Here is a 23,856-nt window from a genome sequence, read left to right as displayed (position 1 = left end):
CCTAATTAATATACAATAGAAATTACATTCAAGTCTAACAAACTATTCACTATAATATTCACTATATTCACTATAATATTCCATACGACTTAATCAGTATCTTTCCTATTTTATATTCAATGATTCTTTTATTTTAAAAACAAAGACAGCACATGGTTTGTGACCAACACCAGGGATTAGAAGCATTTCCAAATCACTTCTCTCAACTTTTTTTTTTTTAATGAAATTTAAACTGTGAAACTAACTGAGCACAAAGCCACATTCTCTAGGTAAAAAGTGCCGTGATTACCTCATTGCCCAGTAATATTAACAACAATTTCACCAAAAAAGTAGAACTTTTTAAGGTACACTTTAAAAATTACTTCCTTTGCCACACAGTCCTGGAATCTAACTTGCAAAGCTGTCCTAAACAATCCATTTGTATCTCCTCTGAGTCCATCAAATCATGCACAATATGTTTTAAAAACTAATACCAACAATAGCAATCAAACCAGGTGCACGTTTTTACAAGCAACAGCCCTAAGCTCCAAACAAAATTAACACCAAAAAACAAACAAAAAAAAAATCAAAGGACATTCTCTTAGGAGTTCCTTAGTTTTACAATAGTTTTCTTTGCTTTTCACTGAAAAGAAAATGGCAAATGAAATTAACAGTGATAACGATGAGAACAGTTAGTTCCCAGGCAGAGGATGCAGGAATTTACAACCCAGGCTTGGCCTAGAGATCAGCGGGCACACACACATCAATGGTCAGGGGACACTTTCAAGACACGTTACTATCTAACGGAAGTTCTAAAGGCCTTATTTTTAAGGCCTAAGGACAACCCTATAAATGCACTGTAAAACACAACCTAGCAAAACTCCATTCTCCAAAACAATTCAAGAGTTTCCTACGATGCCCGAAACCGAAAGAGTCTGTGCTCTGGACACCCTCAGGACGGCCGCCTCTCTCAAGGCAGGGAGGCCAGCCCATGTGAATCGGAGTGCCACCTCGTCAGTTTATGTGACAGATCCACTGGGAGCATCCGACGGTGATCGGGGCCCTCCCGGGCCGACGCTGCTGGAAGAGGAACAGAAATGCCATCTTCAGGGCCCTCCTACTTCCGTTCTCAAAACAGAAATGCACTGTTTCTCCTAGTCCTCACCCCTCAGCCCGGCACCTCTCGACAGCGGTGCCCCTCCAAAGAGCTTAGGTGTAAAGAAAAGCCTACAGTCTCGGACCAAGGTGGACAGAATGCGGTTGGTCAAAGCACTCCCACCCCCGACTCCCGTGCAAAATCAACCGCCAGCGCCTTCCGAGGAGCACCACCCCTGGCAGGGGACACGCCAGCAGCAGAAATCGACATCCCAGTTCGCCCCCCACTCCTTCCTCCTCGGCGTAAGAGGAACTAAGTGAACTGCAGGAGGGTGCCCTGCAAGCTCCCTCAAAGAGGGGCTGGGGTGGGGGTGGAAACGAAGAAGCAGCGGAAGGAAAGGGAAAGGACGAGCGGCAAGAGGAAGAGAACGAGAGCGCGCTCCGCAAAGGGCACGAGTCTTCGGGGACACGGCTGCACCCCAGTTCCCCGGAGCTGGTGCGCCCCGCCTTTCGGGCGCTCCGCCCCGGGCAGAGAGCGAGGAAGGGGGATAAGGAGGCAACGTCCTCCTCTGGCCCAGCCTCGCCCCTCACGAAGGGCTAGTCGGGGCTGTCGTGCCCTCTCCGGGTCGGGAGCGACGGCATCGGCAGCCTGCCCCGTCGGAGGGCGCGGACTACGGGGCCTCCCGCGCGTTCCGCGGGCTGCCTTTCACGCCCCCACCGCCGGGGGAGGCAGCTCCGGGTGACGCCTGCCCGGCGCCGGGCGGCCGCGTCGGCTACCTGAAGCGGGGCGAGTCCTTCAGACACTCCTCGAAATCCACCGTCATCTTCATCCTGCCTCCGCCTCGTCTCGCAGGCGGCGCTGGAAGAGCCGAGGGAGCCGCGGGAGCGGCTGCGCTGGGGACCCAGACGGCTATGGCTGGCGCACGGCCGCGACTAGCGCTGCGCAGAGCTGCGGAGGGCGCCTCGCCCGCTGGTCATAGCAGCCGCGAAGACGGCGGCGGCAGCGACGACTCGTCAGGCCCCAGTCCTGCCCCTCTTCCTCCCGCCCCCAGCAGAGGACCGACCTCAGGGAAACGACCCGGAGTGACAGCCGCAGCCAGCCAACCACGAACACGACGGCCAATGGGAGGGGCTTCCGGTAGCACCGCCTGCGGGCGCTCGGGCAACGCGCCTGAGCGACGGTAGCGGAAGCTAGTGAGCGGCGCGACCGTGGGAGCCTCCTTGCCAAAAGCGTCCCGAGGGCCAACCAGGATGCGCGGGCGTCGTTAGGCGGGACGAACCGGTTGCTGGGAGGCCGGCAGCTGAGGCTCCTTGGGAAGGAAGTCACGTGGCTGAGCGCCGCGCTTCCCCCGGAGCCCCCGCCTCTTCTCCTGATTCTCCAGCCCCGCCCTGCTGAGCTGCCAACAAGGAGGAGCCGCCGCCTGCAGGTCTGAGAAAGGAGAGTTGCTTTTCAAGACAGCTTTGGCAGAAATCTGAAAAGGTTAAAAGAGTAGAGATCATAAAAGGAAGAGATGGTCTAAGCCACCACTTCCTTTCAGTTTAGAGAAACTGAGGCCAGGAGAGGAGCGAGGGTAACTTTAATGATAAAATCCGTCTTTCACTTACTGGCTTCATCACGTAATAATTTGAAAGTATCTCCCATGTATTGATACATATTCTCATATAACCAGAGACTACTTTCAGAAGGAGTTGGCATTTGGGGTGGGCATGGAAAGATCAGAAGGATTTAGACAGATAGGGGAGGCAGGGCGTTTTGTGTGGAGGAACCGTTCTCAAAACCACAGAAAACATTCCTCTTTACTGACGCCTTTCTCTCAGTAGCCTTTGCCAGTTCTAAGATGATAGGATTCTGAAAATGCAGGCTCATTTACTCAACTTGCAACACCTGCCCTCTGATACACGATTTTTCTAGGAGCCACTGTAAGATATTCATCTTCTGATCCCCACAATAATCCCACAATCCCCTACTTCTGATTCTTAGATGCCACGGATTCATGGCATGTAATAAAAAGTACCATGGATACATTGTATTTAAGTATATACTTCTAAACCCAACCTAAAAACCATACCCGTAAAAATGCACAGGGAGGGTGTTAGAACAGCATAGTGGCTCTGGAGGTGAACTTCCTGGATTTACCAGCTAGCTTTCTCACGGCAAAATGAAGATAACACCACCGATCTGATAGAGTTGTCCTGAGGCTGAATAGATAAGAACTCAAGGCAACAGTGCCACAAAGTAATCATTCAGTTAATGTTGGTTATTATCATAATTGTACCACTTTCTTCTTCAGTACCATAAGCGGAGGTTAGGTTTAAGTCTTCTCACTTCCACTGCCTAAAGTCTTATATAATAACCCTTTTGACCATCTGGTTAAGTATAGCATGATGGCATGCTGTTTTTCATAACGTATGGTTATATCTTGATCTCTTCCTCACCTTTAGAAAGTAACAGCATACTTTTGAGACATTTCAAAGAATATATATGCATTATATATGTTTCTTCTTTGTTTATAAACTTGGTTTCTTTTTTTAATTGAATTGCATATCCCTAGAATCTACACAGCTTCTCTTAATAACTAGAAACTATTGACAGTTAAACATTCAGTGTCCTCAGACACTTCAGTTAGTCAAGACAACCTCTTCTAGATTTGTAACTTCTGTGTCAAATTTAGAGAGTTGGCCATTTCTACATTTAATTGTATTCCATATGCATGACAACTAATCTGTATATACAATATCATATTGTTTCAATGACTCAACACAATATAACCTTTTGGAAGACACCTAACATGACACTTTGAGATTCAGATTAAAATTCAACTGCATGGCACCATCAATGCAAATAACTAAGCTAATTATCAAATGAACATCTTTCTGTGGATGGCTAAATTTACATATACCTAGTTAGTGATAACACTGTCACAATTTTTCTTTGCCCTGTGATAAAGCAAACATTTTGGGGTGTCAATTGTAAGATACGTCCTAAATTGAGAAATATTAAAAGTGAGATAGGGTAGGAACATTGAGTCTTAGAATAGAAGAATTACTATATTATTATTCTTATAATAATGGAAACCCAGGCCCCAAGATACAAAAATAACTAGCTAGGTGACTCAGGCCCCATGATCCAGACTCTAACTGCAAACTGCCCACTCTCCCTTTAGAATTCAGCCTTTACAGTTGTGGCTCTGTCTGCCTGTGAAGCATTTCCTTTTCATCTCTTTAAAACGCAGCTCAAATGCCACCTCCTTCAGGAAGCCTTCTCTGTTTGCTGAAATACAGACCTCTCTTTTCAACACACAGTGAAAGTTAGTTACCAGGCCCAGTCTACACTCTTAGATGATATAAATGATCAAAACTTAAATCTCTTCCAAATTTCTTCTCCCCAGACTTCCCAGTTCCTTCCTCCAAACCCTCTGGAACCCTGCATACCCACAGCCCTTCCCAGAATGCTTCTGATTTCCTCTGAGAATACTTTTGACTATACATCCTCTCGAGCAGAGGTTGTTCAGTGCCCCCTCTCCGATCCTTCTGAACCAGGATACATAGTCAGCAAGAGTCTAACTCTTGACAGCAACTTATAATTCATATTCCACCTTCATGTAAGAATTTCTTCTTTGAGGCTAATATCATCTAAATAAACCACTGTCTTACTTGCCGCATTGCTGTTATCTACCAATCTCCTATTAGCCCCCTCCCTTAGCCTGACTAATTGCATTGCAAATTATCTCAAGAAAAGGGAGTTATGATGAAGGTAACCATGAGCAGTTACTAGAACTGAGAAGCCCAGAAACTCAGGCATCTCTGGGCACTGGTTTCCCTCCCTTAGCAGCTGTATCCTCTCTCTTTCTCACCTACTCCCCAACTCCCACCAGTTTCCTCCTTGCTCTCTTAGGGATTCTGTTCCCCTGTGAACCTGGCTTGCATATAAGCCCTCATTGCTACTTGTTCCTTCAACAAGTTGGTTGTCAGATGGCTATAGGGGCCAAGCAGATAATGTAAATGAATGAAGCTGGCCAGGTGTGAGCATATGGCGTGGGGAAGGCCATGGTGAAGGGGAAAGCAGGTGCCCTGTGTTCTACTTGGCTTCAGTTTTTGCCATATCAGACTTCTGAATTTTACAAGAGAAACCAAATAGCCAGATTTCAATGTGAAACCTTCCAATTCTCAAACGTTGGCAACCCATTCAAAATATTATAAAACATTGCACAGGTCATAAAAATGTATCAAGGCCACTCTGCAACTTCTGCTAAATATTTCTTGACAATTCTTGACGTATCCTTTCAACCTATGCTCCTGGAGCTTATCATTTTAATCTGTTTTCCAATTCCCAGATCCCAGGAGAAAATCCGATTAACCCAGCTCATCTTTTCATGACAGGTCACACAGGTCCCTGGCAAGCCGATAGAAGGGCAGGATCACTCAACTTAATCATTTGTACAGGAATGGTGTCAGGATGCAGGATTCAGGACAGCTAACTACTAGACAAGGCAATTTCCCTAAAAGAAGGTGTCGATGGCTAGGTCCCATAAAGCACAGCTAGTAAACTCTCATCCAAGACTTTGGCCTCTCACTCACAGTCTTCCAACCCCAATTCCTACCCTCAGCTAAGGAGATTTCAACATTCACTCATTCCTTCTTCATTCAATAATATCCACTGAGCATGTACTCTGGCCAAACCCTGTGGTAGGCTCTGAGGTTTACAGGTGAAATAAACAGTGTCTCCCGTCTAGAGCTATCAGACCAGAGGGGGAAATATGTGATTACTTCTGGGCCAGGGGCATGCACAGGGGGCTACTCATACTCTGATGGTCATTTCTCCCAGTGAAGGAAATAAGGTTTCTCATACCTCCACAGATATGAGGGATTTTGAAAAAGTAAGATCCAAGAGAAGGTGTGGAAGGTCTTTCCAAGGACCTTTAATCACAGAGAACTATGTGACTAAAGCACAGAGGTAAACGGTGACCAGATACCAAGGACCTTGTCTGCCACACTAAGGAATTTGTATCTTAAAGCAGTGGGAAGCCACTGGGAGAATTTAAGCCTGGGAGTGAGATCTGATTTGAATTTTAAAGGAGAGTGGGGCAAGGGGGTGGGAGCAATTTCGAGGTTTTCAATCAAGGCAACTGCAGTCAAGAGATGTTTAGGAAATACAGTTAAAAGGTTCTGATGGCCAAATGAATGTGAGGGAGGCAATGAAGACTGAACTCCTAGGATGACTCCAGGTTACAGGTTGCAGTGACTGGTAGGAGGTGATGTCATTCACACAGAGAGAAGAAAGTTTATCTCTTTGGCTCAGAATATGTCACTCCAGAAAGTCCTTACATGTTCCCATGTTAAACTTTGTCTCACCCAGGACATTCCATGCACAAGCCCAACCTTCAATGTTCCCTGCTGCCTCACTCACACACATTCACTTCACACCCCAAGTCCCGACCCCAGGACTCTCTCTTTCAGGCTGTTGGTATCCACCTGTCTGGTCTTCCTCCACCACTTCAACAGCTTTTTTTTTTCTTTTTTTTTTAACCATGCCCCCTACCTCTCCCTAGGTCATTCCCTGGCTATTTCACACACCCAGCACTGGATCAATCCAAAGATTTCCTTCATGATGCCTCCCCCGCTAGTTGTTGAGCAATACTGGAGACAATTTATATCTTAAAGCAATGGGAGCCATTGGAAGTGTTTAAGCAGAGGAGTGTGATGTGATCCAATTTGTATGTTAAAGGGGGCTGGATAGGCAAGAGTTGAAGGCTTTTACGGCTGAGACTGTATCACTGCATTCAGTAGTTCAAGACTTGGACACTACATACTCAGGCGTTTCAACTGTCTTTGTACTATTTATCTGTTGCCACATCCCTGGCGCACTGACACAATGGCTATTCCCAAACTTTGCCAGCCAAGCTGTGGCCCACGCCTCCATGATCTGTAGATAATTTTGCCTCTTCACAAAGAAGACAGGAGTCATTAGGTAGGAATACTCTTCCTAGCCCTGCCCCGCATACTCATCTATATTCCCATCTTCCTTACTTCTTACCCACCTATCTCAGAGGAAAGTGTATCTCTTCCTTGTGCTCCAGACCTCACCCCTTCCATTCTCCTCTGAGAAACGTTCTTTCTCGGTATCCTCACCCTTTCTCTCCACTGACCTTTCTTTTCTCTTTGAAGAAAAGAGAAAGAAATAGAAGCATATATCCTCTGTATCAGTAAGGATCATTTTTGTTGTAAGAGAAACTATTTGAGTAAGGCAAAAATAAAGAGTTCATGGTAAAATAGGATGATTTCACCTGGAGTGGGGATGATACGCTTTCCATGGACCTTGAGAAGTAGTTGGAACCAGGCCCTGTAAAGCCTGGATACTCCCTCCCCTCTGTCCTTTCCAAACATCTGCTTTGTTCTTCTGCACACCTGAAGCTTACTTCACCTGACTGTCCAGGCCCAGCTCCCGAGATTAACCAACCAACCGGCAAGAAAGGGTTTTCTCTCTTGACCCAAATTCTAAATTTCTTGGGGGAAGTATCAGCCCAGCTTGGATGATGTACCCCATCAAGGGCCAATTGACCACATCAAGGGGACAGCCACATACAAACATAGCTTCAGAAGCCTCCCTCTGTGACCATGTGGATAGGAGATCAGTTAGCAAAGAAGGCGGACAGGTGAGTTGAGTAAACCCCCCCTTTGGCTATTGCCAAATCTCCCTCCATTGCTTCCTAAGATTCTTAAGAGCATGGTCGCCACATTTTCTCCTCCTGTTCATTCCACTATCCACTGCATTCTGTTCTCTACTCCCTACCCACCCCCATCAACTGTTTTCAGTAAGGTCACTTTCCGATTGCCAAGCCAAAGGACACTTTCCAGTACTTATTTTTCCTAACATGTCTTCAGCACTTGACACTCTTGGCAACTCTTTTCACCTTGGAAACTCATAGCGCTCTCATGCTTAAAATTCTTCAATAGTTTATCATCACCTAAAGCTATGGTTTTTAAGCTTTCCTTAATCATGGGACCCTTTGTTTAAAAGAAAAAGTCTTTCACCAGTACCCACTATTAAATGGGTAAAAGCAGAGTTGGTGTGGTTGAATTAGGGGTGGGAGACCCAGACCCCTGCCCACCTGGGCCCACTCCGCATTCCCAGATGACCCACCAGTGGACTCCAAAGAGATCTCACAGCTCTACTGAATAGAATTTGAAAACCACAGATCTGTAGGATAAACTCCAAATTCCTTAATTTCATAAATAAGGCCCCATCAACCTGCCAACCTTTCCTACCTTTGCTGCCAATCTCTCTACTCCAGACAGGTTCAGCCATCCACGAAGGGATTCTTTCAGTGGCTTTGGTGTGCTTTTTTCTCAGCCCCACCATGGTACGTGATGTTTCCTCTGCCTGGGTGGGCCTCCTTCCTCTGTGTGCCTGGTGAGCTCCAATTCATTATTTGCAAGTTGGCTTAAATGGAATCTCCTCAGGTGCTTCCCACATGACGTGACTTCTCCTTTGTGTCAGCACATAATTCCATTAGAACAGAGTTCAGTTCAGCTTTATAATTTGAGATTTTTATACTCATGTTCTCTTCAGACCTGGAGCTGCTGGGTGGTGACATTATGTTCTTTTCATCTTTTTAGCTCTAGAACCTAGCCTAGTGCCTGGCACTTACTAAGTGTCTGATAAATGTTGAGTAAATAGATGTATTTGTCTCCCCAAATGATCTTTTTCTTATTCGCATCCCCATGATTACTTGCACACGTGTATATACTTCCCCACCAGATTATGAGCTCAGATAACAATACTTATATGTTAGGGTGATGGTGAGAACTAAATAAGATATACATAAAAGTGCCTAACAATGCCTGATTCATTGGGAGTTTTTCATCCTGGCTGTATAACAGAATCCCCTTTAGAGTTGTTCTGTGTTTGTTTGTTTTAATGTAGACTTGTGGGCCCTACTTACTAAATCAGATTTTCCAGAGGTGGTCCAGGGCATAAGTCCCACAGATGATTCTGATGCACAGCCTTCATAATTGAAACTCAGTACATGCTACCTAATGTTCATTTTGTAACTGGCATAGGTCCTGTTGGGTCTATACTTCAGTACAGTCTGTACCCTCTGCTGCTCTTCTTCCTTCCTTCTGCCCCCTTCCCACCTTCCTGCCTTTATTACATAGTAAGAAGACTTACTCTTTGCCCAACTACGAACCCCACAGATCCAAAACACCAAAGTTTCTAAGCATTAAGAATCAAGAATGTAACTTCTTGATCTGGCTATGGTCTCTCTCTGAGTGCTTTCCTGGAAGTCCTCTCTCATAACCACCACATTTAATTGATCCTCAGATCCTGTTAACTTTTTCTTGTGTAATAGCTCTTGAATTTGTGCCCATCTTCCAATCCTCATTGCCACTGCCTTGGTTCAAGGCCTTCAATATCCCTTGCCAGAATTATTCTAAATAGCATCCTAACTGGGCTCCTTGCTTGTTATAGGTTGAACTGTGTTCCCCTCAAATTTATATGTTAAAGCCCTATGCCCAGTACCTCAGAATGTGATTGTATTTGGAGATGGGGTCTTTAGGGAGGTATTAAGGTTAAGTGAGGTCATAATGGTGGGGCCCTCGTTTAATAGTATGAGTGATATCCTTATAAGAAGAGGAAGGGATCCTAGGGATGCAGGCACACAGAGAAAAGGCCAAGTGAGGACACAGAGAGAAGGCAGCTGCCTGCAAGGCAAGGAGAGGGGCCTCAGGAGATACCTGCCAACAAATTGATTTTGGACTTCCAGCCTCCAGAACTGTGAGAAAATAAATTTCTGTGGTTTAAGCCACTCAGCCTGTGGTATTTTGTTATGGCAGCCCTAGCAAACTAATAGAGTCACTCTGTCTTTGAATGCCTTGGGTGTCCGGGGAATCCTCCACTTTACTCAGCAGAGTCAACCTGCCACCGTCAAAGCCGGAACGGCTGTCATTCTCTTTCCCAGCCCTCCTCACACAGAGGAGGAGGGATTGTGACCTAGGCTTGGCCAGTGAGAAGCAGCCACCCCAATCTTGGTCTCAAGTCATAGACAGAAGAGGAAACTAAAAACATTGTTTTGTCCAGTCCCTTTACTTTATAGGTGAAGAAATGGAGGCGCAGCAAAGAGTAATCTGTGCACTTATCAGACCTCATGGGGATTCCATGCCAGAGCCCAGGCTCAGCACACTGCTTCCTATTTCTCCTAAAAGCCCAGGAACTAAGGCCAGCTCCACTGGTGCTGGTCATCCAGCACCTGAACACAGTCAGGGCCTGGTCAGCAAGGACAGAGGGGCACTGGTGTCTGCCACAATGGCAAAGGATCAATGTGACTAACCCTGACAAATCAAAAAGAAAAAGAAAAGACCAAGAATGCTCATATCTTAAAAAATGGAAGTAATACAAATGGACAAAAAACTACGAAATTCAGAAATCAAATACATGCAAATTAGAAAGATATACCTTTTCCTCCCCTCTCAGATGGTAAAGATGGAAAAGAATGCCCTAGAAAACAACCCATTAGAGTGTAAACCTCCTGAGAGCAGAGACTTCTGTTTTGCTCCCCACTATATCCCTATCATGTGGCACAGAGCCTGGCAGATAGTTGGGGCAATTTAATATTTAATATTCAGTAAGTGACTAGCACACCTGTGTGAGATCGGCTTTCCTTACTGCACAGGAAGGCAGTCAAATCCAAGCCCTGCAGCCTTCCCTCTGCCACACACAACACATAAGAAAATACCTGTTCTTTAAAGAAGTATGACTGGCTGTACCACACAATTCTGAGAGCTCTGGTACATGAGAAGATAAAGTACCTTCAAAAAGGAAACAGGAAACATGTATAAGAAGGAAAAATTAAGTAAACACTGGTGAGACTGTGTAGATAGAGGTTCTCATACACTGGAGAAGCATAGAACTTTTCTGAAGGACCCTTTGGCAATGTGTATCAAAGTGCTAAATATGTTTATCCTTGAATTTATCTTAAGAAAAGGATAGGAGATATGTACATATACATGTTTGCTGCAGTGTTATTTCTGGAGAAAAAAAGATATATTCTAAATTTTTACTAATAGCTGGGTTAAATAAATTACAATATATCCATACAGTAGAATACTATGTAATCTAAGTCATTCTTGGGGGGAAAAAAAAAGAGAGAGAGAGAAGAAAATAAATCCAATATTAGCAATGAATGTTAGTTTTGGTTTAATCCTTTATGTTGTACCTTCTTTCTTTGTAAACATATATATTACGTTTATAATTGGAAAAAAAGTCTTCAGACCTATTATTCCAAGAAAAGTGGACCCTAAAGTGTTTAAAATTTTACCTATTTGCTCTATTTTAATCACTTGTATCCTGCATGTCTCATAAATTAAGAAAATATTAAATAATAAGGCAGTTAAAATGAAAGTTTTTCTAAAAAAATGAAAACTATGGGGAAGAGAATAAAAAGTTATGCTAAGAACCCAGGCTCTTTTTTTTTTTTTTTTTGGACAAGGTTAAAAATAAAATACACTGTTATGTTGTTCCAATTAACTGAGAAAAGAATTCATACCACTAACTCAGGAAAGACAAACATTTTCCAAGAGAAATTTATACAAGCTTAATTTCTGTTCCTATCACCTGTTAGGCAACTAATGTGCACTTCCACTGAACCCTCTCTTTAGTGCTGAATTCATGGCTTTGAAAGTGCTTACACATGAGGATGTGGTATTATCACAAGGACACTTTGGTACTTCCTTTTAGTGGGCCTCAAAACACATACCCTGTTTTCTTTACTTTTGTTATTTTAAAGAAAGTTTGGTATTTCCAAATATGAAAATGAAGCTTTACTAGGGGACTTCAGTTTTGTTGCTGTTGTTTATGATTTAAATACTTTGAACATTTGCACATGTACAAAGGGGTATGCAATGAAGGGTAGGTCTCCTTCCTGCTGTTGTTGATGCTAAGGGCACTCATGTCTTGGGCTTCACTGCTTCCTTCCTTACCTACCAAGGGCCACCCATGACCTTCAGCAGAACATTTACTGCTTTTCTTCCTAATATCTGTCTTTTGCCTTTAACTGCCTCTTGGCAGAGGTGCTAGGGAAGTAGAAGGCAATAGAAATAAATTTGTCTTCTTCCTCCTCGTCTTCCTTCATGTGCTAAAGTTGGTATTGTTAGGTAAAACCAAGCTATTGATTTTCATGGCTGAAATTTAAAACTTTTTTTTTCAATTTTTATCAACTGTAGGAATAGAGCCAAATATGTCCCTCACTAGAAAAGCTAAGAAGCTGCCCACCTCATTCCTTAATCTCTCCTAATGACAAGGCGGCTTGTTGTTGTTGTTGCTTAAAAAAAGAAAAAGAGGGGGGAGGAGCTGACAAATTTTACCTATTTATTAGTTCCTTTGAACACACTGTGCTATATCAAGGTATAGATCTACATTACGAGGGAAGTATTCTCTTTTAAAATGTAATGTTGACATTACTCATAGCCTTTTGCACCAACACAAATGCTTGCCCAAATCCTATAAATCCAAAGCTACACATTCAAACACCAGATGTGTGTGCTCTGGGAATGCAAGGGGAAGGATGACGTTTCAAGTTAGTAAAATATCGAGTACAAGGCATAAACTGTTAGAGAAGTGGTAGAGTCCAGGAGTACAAGGGGTTAACCGCCCCATCCCCACCTGGGGCCTCAGTGCCTCAAGTGTAATGCTGTTCAGTGTACTGTGATTTCAACGTGACTGGTCACAACATAGCTACATTCAAAGAACAGAAATTGTCCAACTCCTCTCATCCCAGCCACCACGACTCCAGTTCCTCGCAGTTCTGACTCCAGCTTTCTTACCTCTCTCAGAGAATTAGAACACTTGTTAGAGCAAAACTAATAGGCGGGCTAGTGCCAGTGGCGTGCTGCCACTGACAAAAGGGGTGTGTATCACCGCTGGCATTGGTTACGTTGCTACATACATATAATTAGCCAGAGTCAACCCTCCCCTCCACCCATGGAACAGCTGACCTGCCAGCCAACTTCTGGCAAAGAAGTTTCACAGAGATGACCATCAGGCATGCAGAGACCACCAGTCTTCTGATGGACATACCAGCTCTCACTGTTCTCCTCAGCTGATTCCATAATTGGCCTCTGAAAGGGGCCTGGGTGGGCAAGGGCACTGCCACAGAGCTGTCGGCAGCTTGTTGACATGACTTGAAGGCAGCTGAGGTGGGTGGCACTATGGAGATAAGCAGTTCACACTTCCCCATCCTTCCTCCCACTCCCTAACTTGGAAACACAAGGTACTTTGGGATCTGAAATCAGCCTCCCGCAGCTGCTCTGCTCTGGCTTGTGCTTTGCCAACTGCTTCCTTGGGGCCGTCCCTCAAGGAGTGGTTGGGTTTTGCCTTTTAGCTCACTATAGGTCACAGCAAGACATTTGGCCACACAACCAAACAGGGAGGACATCCTATATCAGGAGTCATGATCTTACAGAGCCATAAGAACCTTCAGGATTCTATAAAGGACTCACCCAGGGTGACACAGCCAGCTTGCAGAACAAGAATTCAAACAGGTCTCCTGAAGCAGTGTTTCTCAAACTTGTGAAACCAGGATCCATGGTCAGAAATACATTTAACCTCATTACCAATGAGTGAGTGAAATGTAGACATACATGTGATTGAAACAGACATGGCATGACACAGTTATTACCCTTTCCAAATGCTATGCTCTGTTTTCTTTTCTGTTGTTGTTATTATTATCATTATTTTTTGGCCGCGCCATGCAGCTTGCAGGATCTTAGTTCCCCAACCAGGGATTGAATCCAGGCCCTTGGCAGTGAGAGTACAGAGTCCTAACTGCTGGACCATCAGGGAGCTCCCTCTGTTATTATTTTTAAAAAGCTTTTTTGACCTACTAAATTGGTCTATGACCCACTAATGAGTCACAACTTGCAGTTTGAAGAGGCCCATACACATAAGCAAAAACTCCTTGTGCTATTTCATTTTGAACCATCTAGCTCATTTTTAACTAGGTACATAGTAAAAATTTCTGAAAATAAGAGTATAGTCAGCCCTCTGTATCAGCCCTCTTCCTCTGTCTTCAAAGCCAGTAATGTACAGTTCTGTGTCCATACTTCTATAGCCATGTCTCCGTCTGACCACAGCCAGGAAAGGTTATCTACCTTTAAGCAGTCATGTGATTAGGTGGGGACCACTTGAATAATCCAGAATAATCTCTGCATCTCAAGGTCCTTAATCACATCTGCAAAGTCCCTTGGTCATATGAGGTGGTATATTCATAGGTTCCAGGGATTAGAAAATGGACATGTTTGGGGAGGGTATTATTCTGCCTACAACAAATGACCTGATCTGACTTAGGTTTTACCAGGATAACCCTGAGTGCTCTGTGGGGAATAAACTGTAGGGGACAAGGGTGGAAGCAGGAGACCAAGTAGGAGGCTATTATAATAATCCAGGTGAGAGCTGATCAAGGCCTGAGTGCCAGCAGTAGAGGTGGTGACATGTAGTCTAATTCTGGTTGTTTTGTGCAGGTAGAGCTGACACGATTTGCTGATGGATTGGATGTGGGGTATGAGAGGAGGGTGTCAAGGATAACTCCAAGGATGACACTCTCCCCCCCACCCCCTTAGAGTACTTGACATATGTTGTGTTGATTTGTTTAACTATCTTCCCTGTAAGACTGAAAGTTCTAAGGGAGAAGGGCTCAAATCTGGCTTGTTCATTGTTGTATTCTCACATCAAGGAGTGCATAGAACATAGCGATACAGCTCATAACTGCTATTTATTATTGAGCCATTGCTACGTGTCAGGCACTTAACATAATCTCATTTAATCATCAGAACAGCCTTATGAGGTAGGTACTATTATTATCCTCATTTACTAAGTGAGGAAACTGAGACCCAGAGAAATGAAGTGACATACACCAGTGAATACAAGGGTGGAATTCAAATCCATATTGAGAGGCTTCCCTAGTGGCGCGGTGGTTAAGAATCCGCCTGCCAATGCAGGGGACATGGGTTCGATCCATGGTCCGGGAAGATCCCACATGCCGCAGAGCTACTAAGCCCGTGCGCACAACTACAGAGCCTGCGCTCTAGAGCCCACGGGCCACAACTACTGAAGCCCTCGCGCCTAGAGCCCGTGCTCCGCAACAAGAGAAGCCACCGCAATGAGGCAATGAGAAGCCTGCGCACCGCAACGAAAGAGTAGATCCTGCTCGCCGCAACTGGAGAAGGCCCACGTGCAGCAATGAAGACCCAATGCAGCCAAAAATTTAAAATTTTTAAAAATAAATAAAACAAATCCATATTGAATAAATGAAATAAAATAATTCTTTCAAGATAAGCAAACATTTGGGTTTAGCTAAATATTCTAACCACATATGAAATGGGAGAGGGAGAAAAGGACATAGACTTACAAATATTTCAAAGTTTTAGCCGTAGAAAAATCATGTCAAAAAATAACAAATGTTAGTGTCACTAACTTAAGGGTTCTCAAACTACAGTCCATCTTAGCTGTGGTTTGGTTACTGTGATGACTTATACAGACAGTAATTTCAAAAATGTTTTATAACCAATCTGGAGGCAAAGAAGAGAAAAACAGATGACGTCAGGCAGACCATGGGGGCACAGTAAAAAAATGTCCAGACATGAGAGTGAAGAGGGAGGAATTTTAGTCTTACTTTAGTCCCATCCACTCATTAGCCAATACTCTTGAGATATTTATTTCATCTTTCTGAGACCATCTCAACTATAAAAAAGATGTAGTATTTTCTGCCTTGCTACCCCGTAGACTCTTGGGAGAAACTACATTCATTCAGTCAGTAGATACAGAGCACCTACTATGTGTGCCTGGCATTGCTCTAGACACCAGGAACATGTCATGAACAAGACAGACAAAATCCTTGCCCTCATGGGGCTTGCGTTCTAGTGGAGAGGAGGATTGACAAAAGTAAGAACAAATAAGTAGATAATTTCAAGAGTAATACGCACCCTGAAGAAAAGTAAAAGAGGACAGGTGTTATAGAGTGATCAGGGAGGAGGTAACATCAGACAGAGACTGGAGTATAAAGAAAGCAAGCTAGACAGTGATCTGGGGAAAGGGCAGTCCAGGCAGGGTGAACAGAATTTGTTAAGTTCCTGAGGGTAGAATGAACTGGGGGTTCACGTGTGAGGAATAGCCAGGAGTGAGCATGGGGGGATAGTGGTAGATGATGCTACAGAGACGGGCAGGGGCCAGGTCATGCATAGCTTTGCAGGCCATGGCAGAGAGCTGGGGTTTTATTGTGCATGTGGTACGAAGATAATGAAAGCAAAAATACGCAAAGAACAACACAAATAGTAGACAACAGAGGTGTAACATGGACTTTGGCAGCAATATGGCACATCTGTTAAGAAAAGCATGGGCTCTAGAGGCTACCTGGTTGGAATCTTGGGTGCATCACTTACTGTGTGTGGCCTTGGATAGGATATTTAATTTCTCAGTGCCCCAATTTCCTCACTTGTAAAATAGCAGTAGTAATAGTACCTACCATATTAGGGTTGTTTTGAGGATTAAATGAGATATTACACATATAACCCTCAGAATACTTTCTAGAATTAAGTGCTCAATAAATGTTAGCCATTATTACTATCAGTTACCAAGTTGTACAACTAATTGAGTTCATTAAGGTAGACTTCACTAATTCAGAATCTGCAAGTTATTTTTTAAACAGAAAATTTACATATAAAGAAAAACATTTTTAGGGCTTCCCCGGTGGCGCAGTGGTTGGGAGTCTGCCTGCCAATGCGGGGGACATGGGTTCAAGCCCTGGTCCGGGAGGATCCTGCATGCCGCGGAGCAGCTGGGCCCGTGAGCCACAACTGCTGAGCCTGCGCTCTGGAGCCCGCGAGCCACAGCTGCTGAGGCCTGTGTGCCTGCAGCCTGTGCTCTGCAACGGGAGAGGCCACTGCACTGAGAGGCCCGCACACTGCAGCGGGGAGTGGCTCCTGCTCGCCACAGCTAGAGGGGGCCTGCACACAGCAACGGAGACCCAACATAGCCAAAACTAAATAAATAAAATAAATAAATTTTAAAAAAAAGAAAAAGAAGAAACATTTTAAAACAGGAAAACTAAATGCATATTTCTTCTATATAAAGAATTCAGACAATAAATGAAATTAGCCTCCCTGAAGGTTCTGAATGTGCTTATTTATAAAAGGTTTGAATAAGCACACTGAAGGGCTTTATCTGCTTGTTGTTCCTTCCTTTGGGGGACCAGCCCTCCCTCTTCCGCAGTTATTCTTCTTGGTCTGTGTAGTCCTGGTGAGGAGTGAAGATGAGATCCAGCTTTGCCCGGAGTTCTCCATCCGCACTCTGTCTTCTCCATTCCTGCCTCCTTTCTCCAACGTACACACACAGTGATTGTTCGAAGAAGGAGCAGCACAAGACTCAGACTGGGCCAAATCAGAGTCCTCCTTGGGAGTTTTTCAGAGAATGCTCTCTCTTTCTGGCATCTCAAGCCTCTAAGGATGACATAGACCAGGAAGTAGCAGCCAACTCTACCACAAGGTGGAGAGAATGAGGCCAGCACAGAGAGAAACAGAGTCAGAAGGTAGAGACAGCCCTGCTGAGAATTCAGCCACAACTAAAGTCAGCTCTATGTACCTCTGGACTTTACAGTTATGTGAAACATAAATTCCTATTTTGCTTAAGGATTTGGTTTCTTTGCACCAAAAGACTTGATATACATACCTTCTCTGAAAGATGCTCTCTGATTTTCTAAGATATCTGTAATAGTCTGCATCTATATAACATTCTTTATAAGATGCTTCAAGAACCTGACCAAAAAAAAAAAAAAATCATTACGGATGTTATACAATGTGTAAGGATGAAAGTTAGAAATCAGTTGTCAGGTTAGCTGATAACCCAAGGCAGGCACAAACTTCGTCAATATTTTTGGAAACCCACGTTTTCAGATCTACAGTGGACCTCATGCTAGTTATTGGAGTCACCTTAGGAATGAACTATGTCATGTTAAGTTTTCATTGTATTTGTTACTTTTCAGGGAAAGTGATTTCAGTCTCAGTAAAACCTAATACATGTAGTAGTATCACAGTGGTGCTATTTTTGCCATCTTTGTGTAATAATAAAAAGGCATCGTCTGTTTTCAACAGTCTAAAGGGATTCCATATCCACAAATTCACCCTATTTCATATTTTAGTAATTTCTCCCTTACTTTCACAGTGTTTAGCAAAATCTTGTTTTTGTTTGAATGTAAGAAGGAAATTGGAGTAATGTGTAATTGAAGCAAACCAGATTAAGAACCAAGCTATTCTAAAACCCAGCTGCCAACCAGCTACTCAGTCACCCACCCTACTTAATATGTTCTCTTGGAATTGAATAGCAGCCAAAACCAAATTCTCTTCAAAACTGGATTAAGATGCATGTGGGTAACAAAATGCTCTTAAACAAGCCTTCCCATATCAGTAAATAACTTGAGAGGAAAGAGGCAGATGAAAAATCCCTGGGAATTTATGAAAACTTGGCAGAGATGTTTATCATTTAGGTTATGCAAGAAACTATCCTAATAATAAATGAGCACACTGAAAAAGTCCTTGTGTAACACATACCATATTTTACTACCATTTGAAAAGTATGTAAAAATGTTTTTCGTTTTTTTTTTTTAACCTTTCTAAATTCAGGCACACAATGCCTTCAAGAAGTTATTTTTGGTGCTGGTACAGTGTTCTGACACCTTCTCCCTGAGTAAAATTGACACATCTGCTGAAATTAACATTTTTATCTCCATGGACCCACGTGTCCCTGAGAAATATAAAATATCATTGCGTTTTTCTGCTAACCAGCATTTGGAAGCAGACAGCTATTCAAGCCAAATCTCCTCATTAATCCATATCTCCTTTGAATATTGTAAGGCCTTACACAGGGTGAATAAACTCAGCTCAAACTAAACCAAATAGATGTGTCTGTGGTACCCCAAATCCCATGTGTTGGGATCTGCATATAGATAATACATTGGCAATCCAGCAAGTTTGCTTGATGCCCAGATCTAGAGAGGAAGGAAGAGCAGTGCAGCTGTAATGTTTCCTTACATCCAATACAGAAACAGGTCCAAGGCACTGGAATCTATGCAAAATTTCCTCTTGTTCCCTCTACCCACATCTCCTTTTAATTGACCCTAGGGCTCCATCATTACAGATTGGAATCACAATCTAACGTTTCACTAGTCAATATACCTCAAGACTCAAGAATAATTAAACATTTGTCATGCACTTTCCTATGTGTTAGAAATATAAGAAAGATGTACTTAGTCCAAGGGAATAGAAGACAGGTACATAAATAATTATAACACAGAGCAGAATGTGGTAAGGGAGAAATAAGTATAATGTAACAGGGATTCAAAGGAAAAAAACCACCACATATGAAAAAGCTTAATGAAAGAAGTGAATCTTGACCTAAAAGACAGGAAAGATCAGAATGACAGAGGCTGATACAGAAAAGAAAAAGAAGATGAGAAAGCCCGAGCTATGTTAGTGAAAAAAGAGCAGTCCAGCTTCACGCAAACCAGGGGAATATATAGAGGGTAGAAAGAAAGGACCTAAGGGCGAACTGAGTTTTGATTTTATCCAGTAGGCTGTAGGGAGCCAGGGCCCTCCAAACCAGGAGTATTTTAATGCATGATTAGGTTTGTCTTAAAAGAAAATTAACATCCAGGAATAGGATGGATGTAGATTAGCAAGGGTGACAGAGGAAGGACTGAAGGAATGAGACTAGTTGGAGGGTAGATAATAAAGGATCAGAGTGAGAAGAGTTACAGAGAAGTTAGAAAAGTACAGATTCAAGAGATATTTTAAAGGTAATATTGACAAAGCTTAGTAATTTATAAGATGTTAGGGTAAGGGCAGGGAGGGCATCAAAGATGGCTTTGCATAGCATGGGTGACAGGAAGACACTACTCCACAATTATGGCATGGCTTGGTACGGAAATTTTATGAGTTTAGTTTTGTACACATTGAGCTTAAACAAAAGAATGTAAACTTTAAGTCTGCTTTTTCTCAGATATCCTTTAGAAAAATTTTGCTTTGACTGCTGAGTTCCAAAATTAGCTCCAAGCTGTCTAGCTCTGTGCTCAAGTGTTTTGTTTTGGGGCGTTGGAATATCCCTTTCTCTAAGATCTGCCACTTTTACTGTCCAAAATTTCATTTAACAAAAGATAGGTGATGGTAATTTAAATGTTTTTCTCAGTAGCCTTTTTTTTTCTTGCTGTCAGTAGATATTTTAATTTTTATTATAACTAAATTTTGGATGCAATAACTTTTGTTAATAAAACGTGTGAACAAAGAAGCATAACGTCTGGGGTTCTAACTTAATATATACCAAAGCGTCTGACTCTAAAAAGGATTTCTTAGTTGTTGTGCCATCTGTTTAGAGACTAATTAATGGTTTAAAAATAGATGATCTTTTGAAGGCAAATGACATCAAAATCGTGGAATATATTAATATAGATCGTAAACCTACACACAGACAACAATGATATGCTTTAGGCATTGCATTAAACAGGCTGAGATGATGCCACGATGAATGAACATTATGTGTACGTTACAATTTGTACAGATAAGGAGGTAGGTACTTCAAAGAACAGTAAGGCAGGGTTATTTATTAGGTACTTTCATAGGTCTCTTTTCAAATGTTACTGCTGATGATTAATTTTTAAACTTTATCTAGTTATATGTGCATTTTTAACCTATATACAAAGATGAACCTTCTCTTTCTCCTAAGTCTAAACATTTTCTAAAATATAATTATAAACATACAAATCTCTGCTCCACTTTGCCTATCGTTCTATCTCCATATTTCCTTTCACAATGCAAGTTCTTGAACAAGCTGCCCACACATGCAATATCTATTTCCATGCCTTGTACTCATTCCTCAGCCCCCTGCAATGTGGCTTCCACCTTCACAAGGCCAATGAAGTCAATTCTCACCAAGATCATCCTGATCTAGGTGACCCTAAATCAAATGAAGAAATGAGTTAATTTATCTAATATACTTAGTAGAGTATCTGAAATATTCAAGATATGTTCCAAACTTCTGTCTTTTCTTGGTACCTTCTGACTATATGTAAATCCAGCAAATGATCTTTCCATCATTCAAAATAATTGAAAAGTCATCACATTTTCACTCACTTGTATTTATATAACTAAACAAGAAAAATAGCTAAAAGAATAAAGTATACCCTTCCATTTTAATTCTTCAAGAAAATCTCATCAACATATGTAATATAATTTTCTGGAATTTGGGCAGAAGAGAAGCTAAGTATTCAGTCTGGTTCTCAATATTTGTAACTTTTTTGATTCGTGTTCTGGCTGGGACAGACAACTGATATCTTTTCAAAAGTGTTAAAGACCTTCCTAAGATAGGGCTGGGAGAAGTTCAAGGACTATTACATTACAGTAACAACCCATTCACCCTGGTGTGAGCTTTTTGGCAATTACAGCCAGAAACAAAGACAGGAAGCTGGAAATGAAACAAGCCTCTTGGCATCAAGGAAAACAGTCACAAAGGCCACATCCAGAAACTGGTAACTACCCTCAGATGTCTTACTTTCTAAAAAGGCCAGCATGTTAATAAGGCTTGGGAAAAATCCCTTCAATGTGCTCTTGAGGGCAAGACTGTATTTCAGACAGTACAATAATCAATGTTGATAAGAACAAACCAGTCAGTAAGTAAAGATTATGTTTGGGATCCTTATTATGTGAATCTTGGACAATGCACCATTCTTTAGCAAGATTTACTTCCAAAATGCTTATAGGTACAAACTTCCAGCTATAAAATAAATAAGTCACAGGGATGTAATGCATATATAGGGAATAGAGTCAATAATATTACAACAACTTTCTATGGTGATGGATGGGAACTGGTCTTACTGCTGTGATCACTTTATAATGTATAAAAATACTGAATCACTATGCTGCACACCTGAAACTAATACAATATCGTATGTTAATTTTACACGTATGATGTGTATCATTGAGCGTATCATTATAACAACAAAAAAGGCAGAGTTTGGGTAATTCAGTTTTGAGAAATTTTACTTGGGGGGAAGAACTCATTTTCAGATAATCCTGAATAATGAGTTAATAATTCTGAACTCCCTCCACTATGAAAAAATATAACCACCAAGCCTAGACAGGGCCACAGCTGTTCAATCCAAGGAGAGATTTATTGTGAAAATAGAGTCAGAGAAACTAGATTCCAGACTCTCTGCCAAAAACCAGCTGGGTAATCTTGACTTCTCTTTGCTTTGGTTGACTTCTCTGAAAAACAAGGACATTAGACTAGTTGATTTCTAAAAATCCTTTCCAGTTCTAATATTCAAGCATTAAGTATATGAAGATGCTAAAGAGTAATGGGAAGGAAAAGCTAAATCACATTATAAACAATTATCTTCCTTTTATTCATTCAATAAACATTTATTAAGGCTTCTATTGAGATGACCTATACCAAGCTCTGAGAATACTGTAGTAAGTAAAAGAGATCCTGCCTTGAGCTTTCTGTTTAGAGAGGGAGTCAGGCAACAACAAAGCAAACCAACCAGATAAGAAAACAAGAGTCTGAGAATAATAGGAAAGACATCTTTTTAAGATAAGATGGTCAGGGAATGGCACCTCTGGAGAGGTCATGTCTGAACCTAAATAATGAAAAGAAAAGCCATATGAAGAATTAGTGAAGAGCATTTCAGGAAGAGTAACCTTTAATGCCTAGGCCCTAAAAAAGGGGGAAAACTCAGTAAACTTGAGAAAATGAAAAAAAAAAGTATGACTATAATAATTAAGCAGGAGAGTGGCACGAGAAGATTTGCAGAGTTATCTGGGGGTCAGTACACACAGTCTTGTTAAGCCATTCTAAGAAATCTGGACTCATTTTTAAGGATGGTAGAGAAATCAGTGAAGGGCTTTAAATAGGGCAGCAACACTTGCTGTTGTTATAAAAGATGGATTGGAAAGGGATAGAATGGAAGTGGGGAAATCAAGTACTTAGGAGGCTGTGGTAGGAGTATAGGCAAAGTATGATGGTGGTTTGACTATGATACTGCAGTAGGGATTGGAGAAGGGGAGAGATTTAAGATATATCATGGAGGTAGAATCAAAAGGGTTTTCTAATGGATTGTTTCCACATATTTGAGAGAATGAAGGGAATCAAAGTTGAAAAATAATATGGTGCTAAGTTATTGATTTTGGGAGAATGTTTTGGGTGGGGAATAGAGCAATTAAGAATAATTAGAGAAAACTATAATCCTGCAGTGGGTGGACCAAAAACCACAGTTACAGAAAGATAGAGAAGATGAAAAGGCAGAGGGCTATGTACCAGATGAAGGAACAAGAAAAAACCCCAGAAAAACAACTAAATGAAGTGGAGATAGGCAACCTTCCAGAAAAAGAATTCAGAATAATGATAGTGAAGATGATCCAGGACCTCGGAATAAGAATGGAGGCAAAGATTGAGAAGATGCAAGAAATGATTAACAAAGACCTAGAAGAATTAAAGAACAAACAAACAGAGATGAACAATACAATAACTGAAATGAAAACTACACTAGAAGGAATCAATAGCAGAATAACTGAGGCAGAAGAACGGATAAGTGACCTGGAAGACAGAATGATGGAATTCACTGCTGCGGAACAGACTAAAGAAAAAAGAATGAAAAGAAACAAAGACAGCCTAAGAGACCTCTGGGACAACATTAAACGCAACAACATCCGCATTATAGGGGTCCCAGAAGGAGAAGAGAGAGAGAA

General features: G+C 42.2%; 1 protein-coding gene across 4 annotated transcripts in view; it reads right to left on the bottom strand.

Moving 5' to 3' along the window:
* Nucleotides 1-13,105, bottom strand: part of ACAP2 (ArfGAP with coiled-coil, ankyrin repeat and PH domains 2) — a 162,763-nt gene extending 149,658 nt beyond the window's left edge. The window contains exon 1 of one of the 4 annotated variants that reach the window (XM_082393183.1): nt 1,852-13,105. In XM_082393183.1, coding sequence (XP_082249309.1) covers nt 1,852-1,904 — 53 coding nt within the window. In that variant the 5' untranslated portion in view covers nt 1,905-13,105. The remainder of the gene's footprint in view (nt 1-1,851) is intronic. The other 3 variants (XM_082393182.1, XM_082393180.1, XM_082393181.1) reach the window with 3 other exon arrangements.
* Nucleotides 13,106-23,856: the final 10,751 nt, after the last annotated feature.

This window comes from Balaenoptera borealis (assembly GCF_965194805.1).
Source record: "Balaenoptera borealis genome assembly, chromosome: 5".
Taxonomy (NCBI): Eukaryota; Metazoa; Chordata; class Mammalia; order Artiodactyla; family Balaenopteridae; genus Balaenoptera; species Balaenoptera borealis.
Note: the sequence above shows the minus strand (reverse complement) of the source record. Positions and strands in the feature narration are given on the sequence as shown.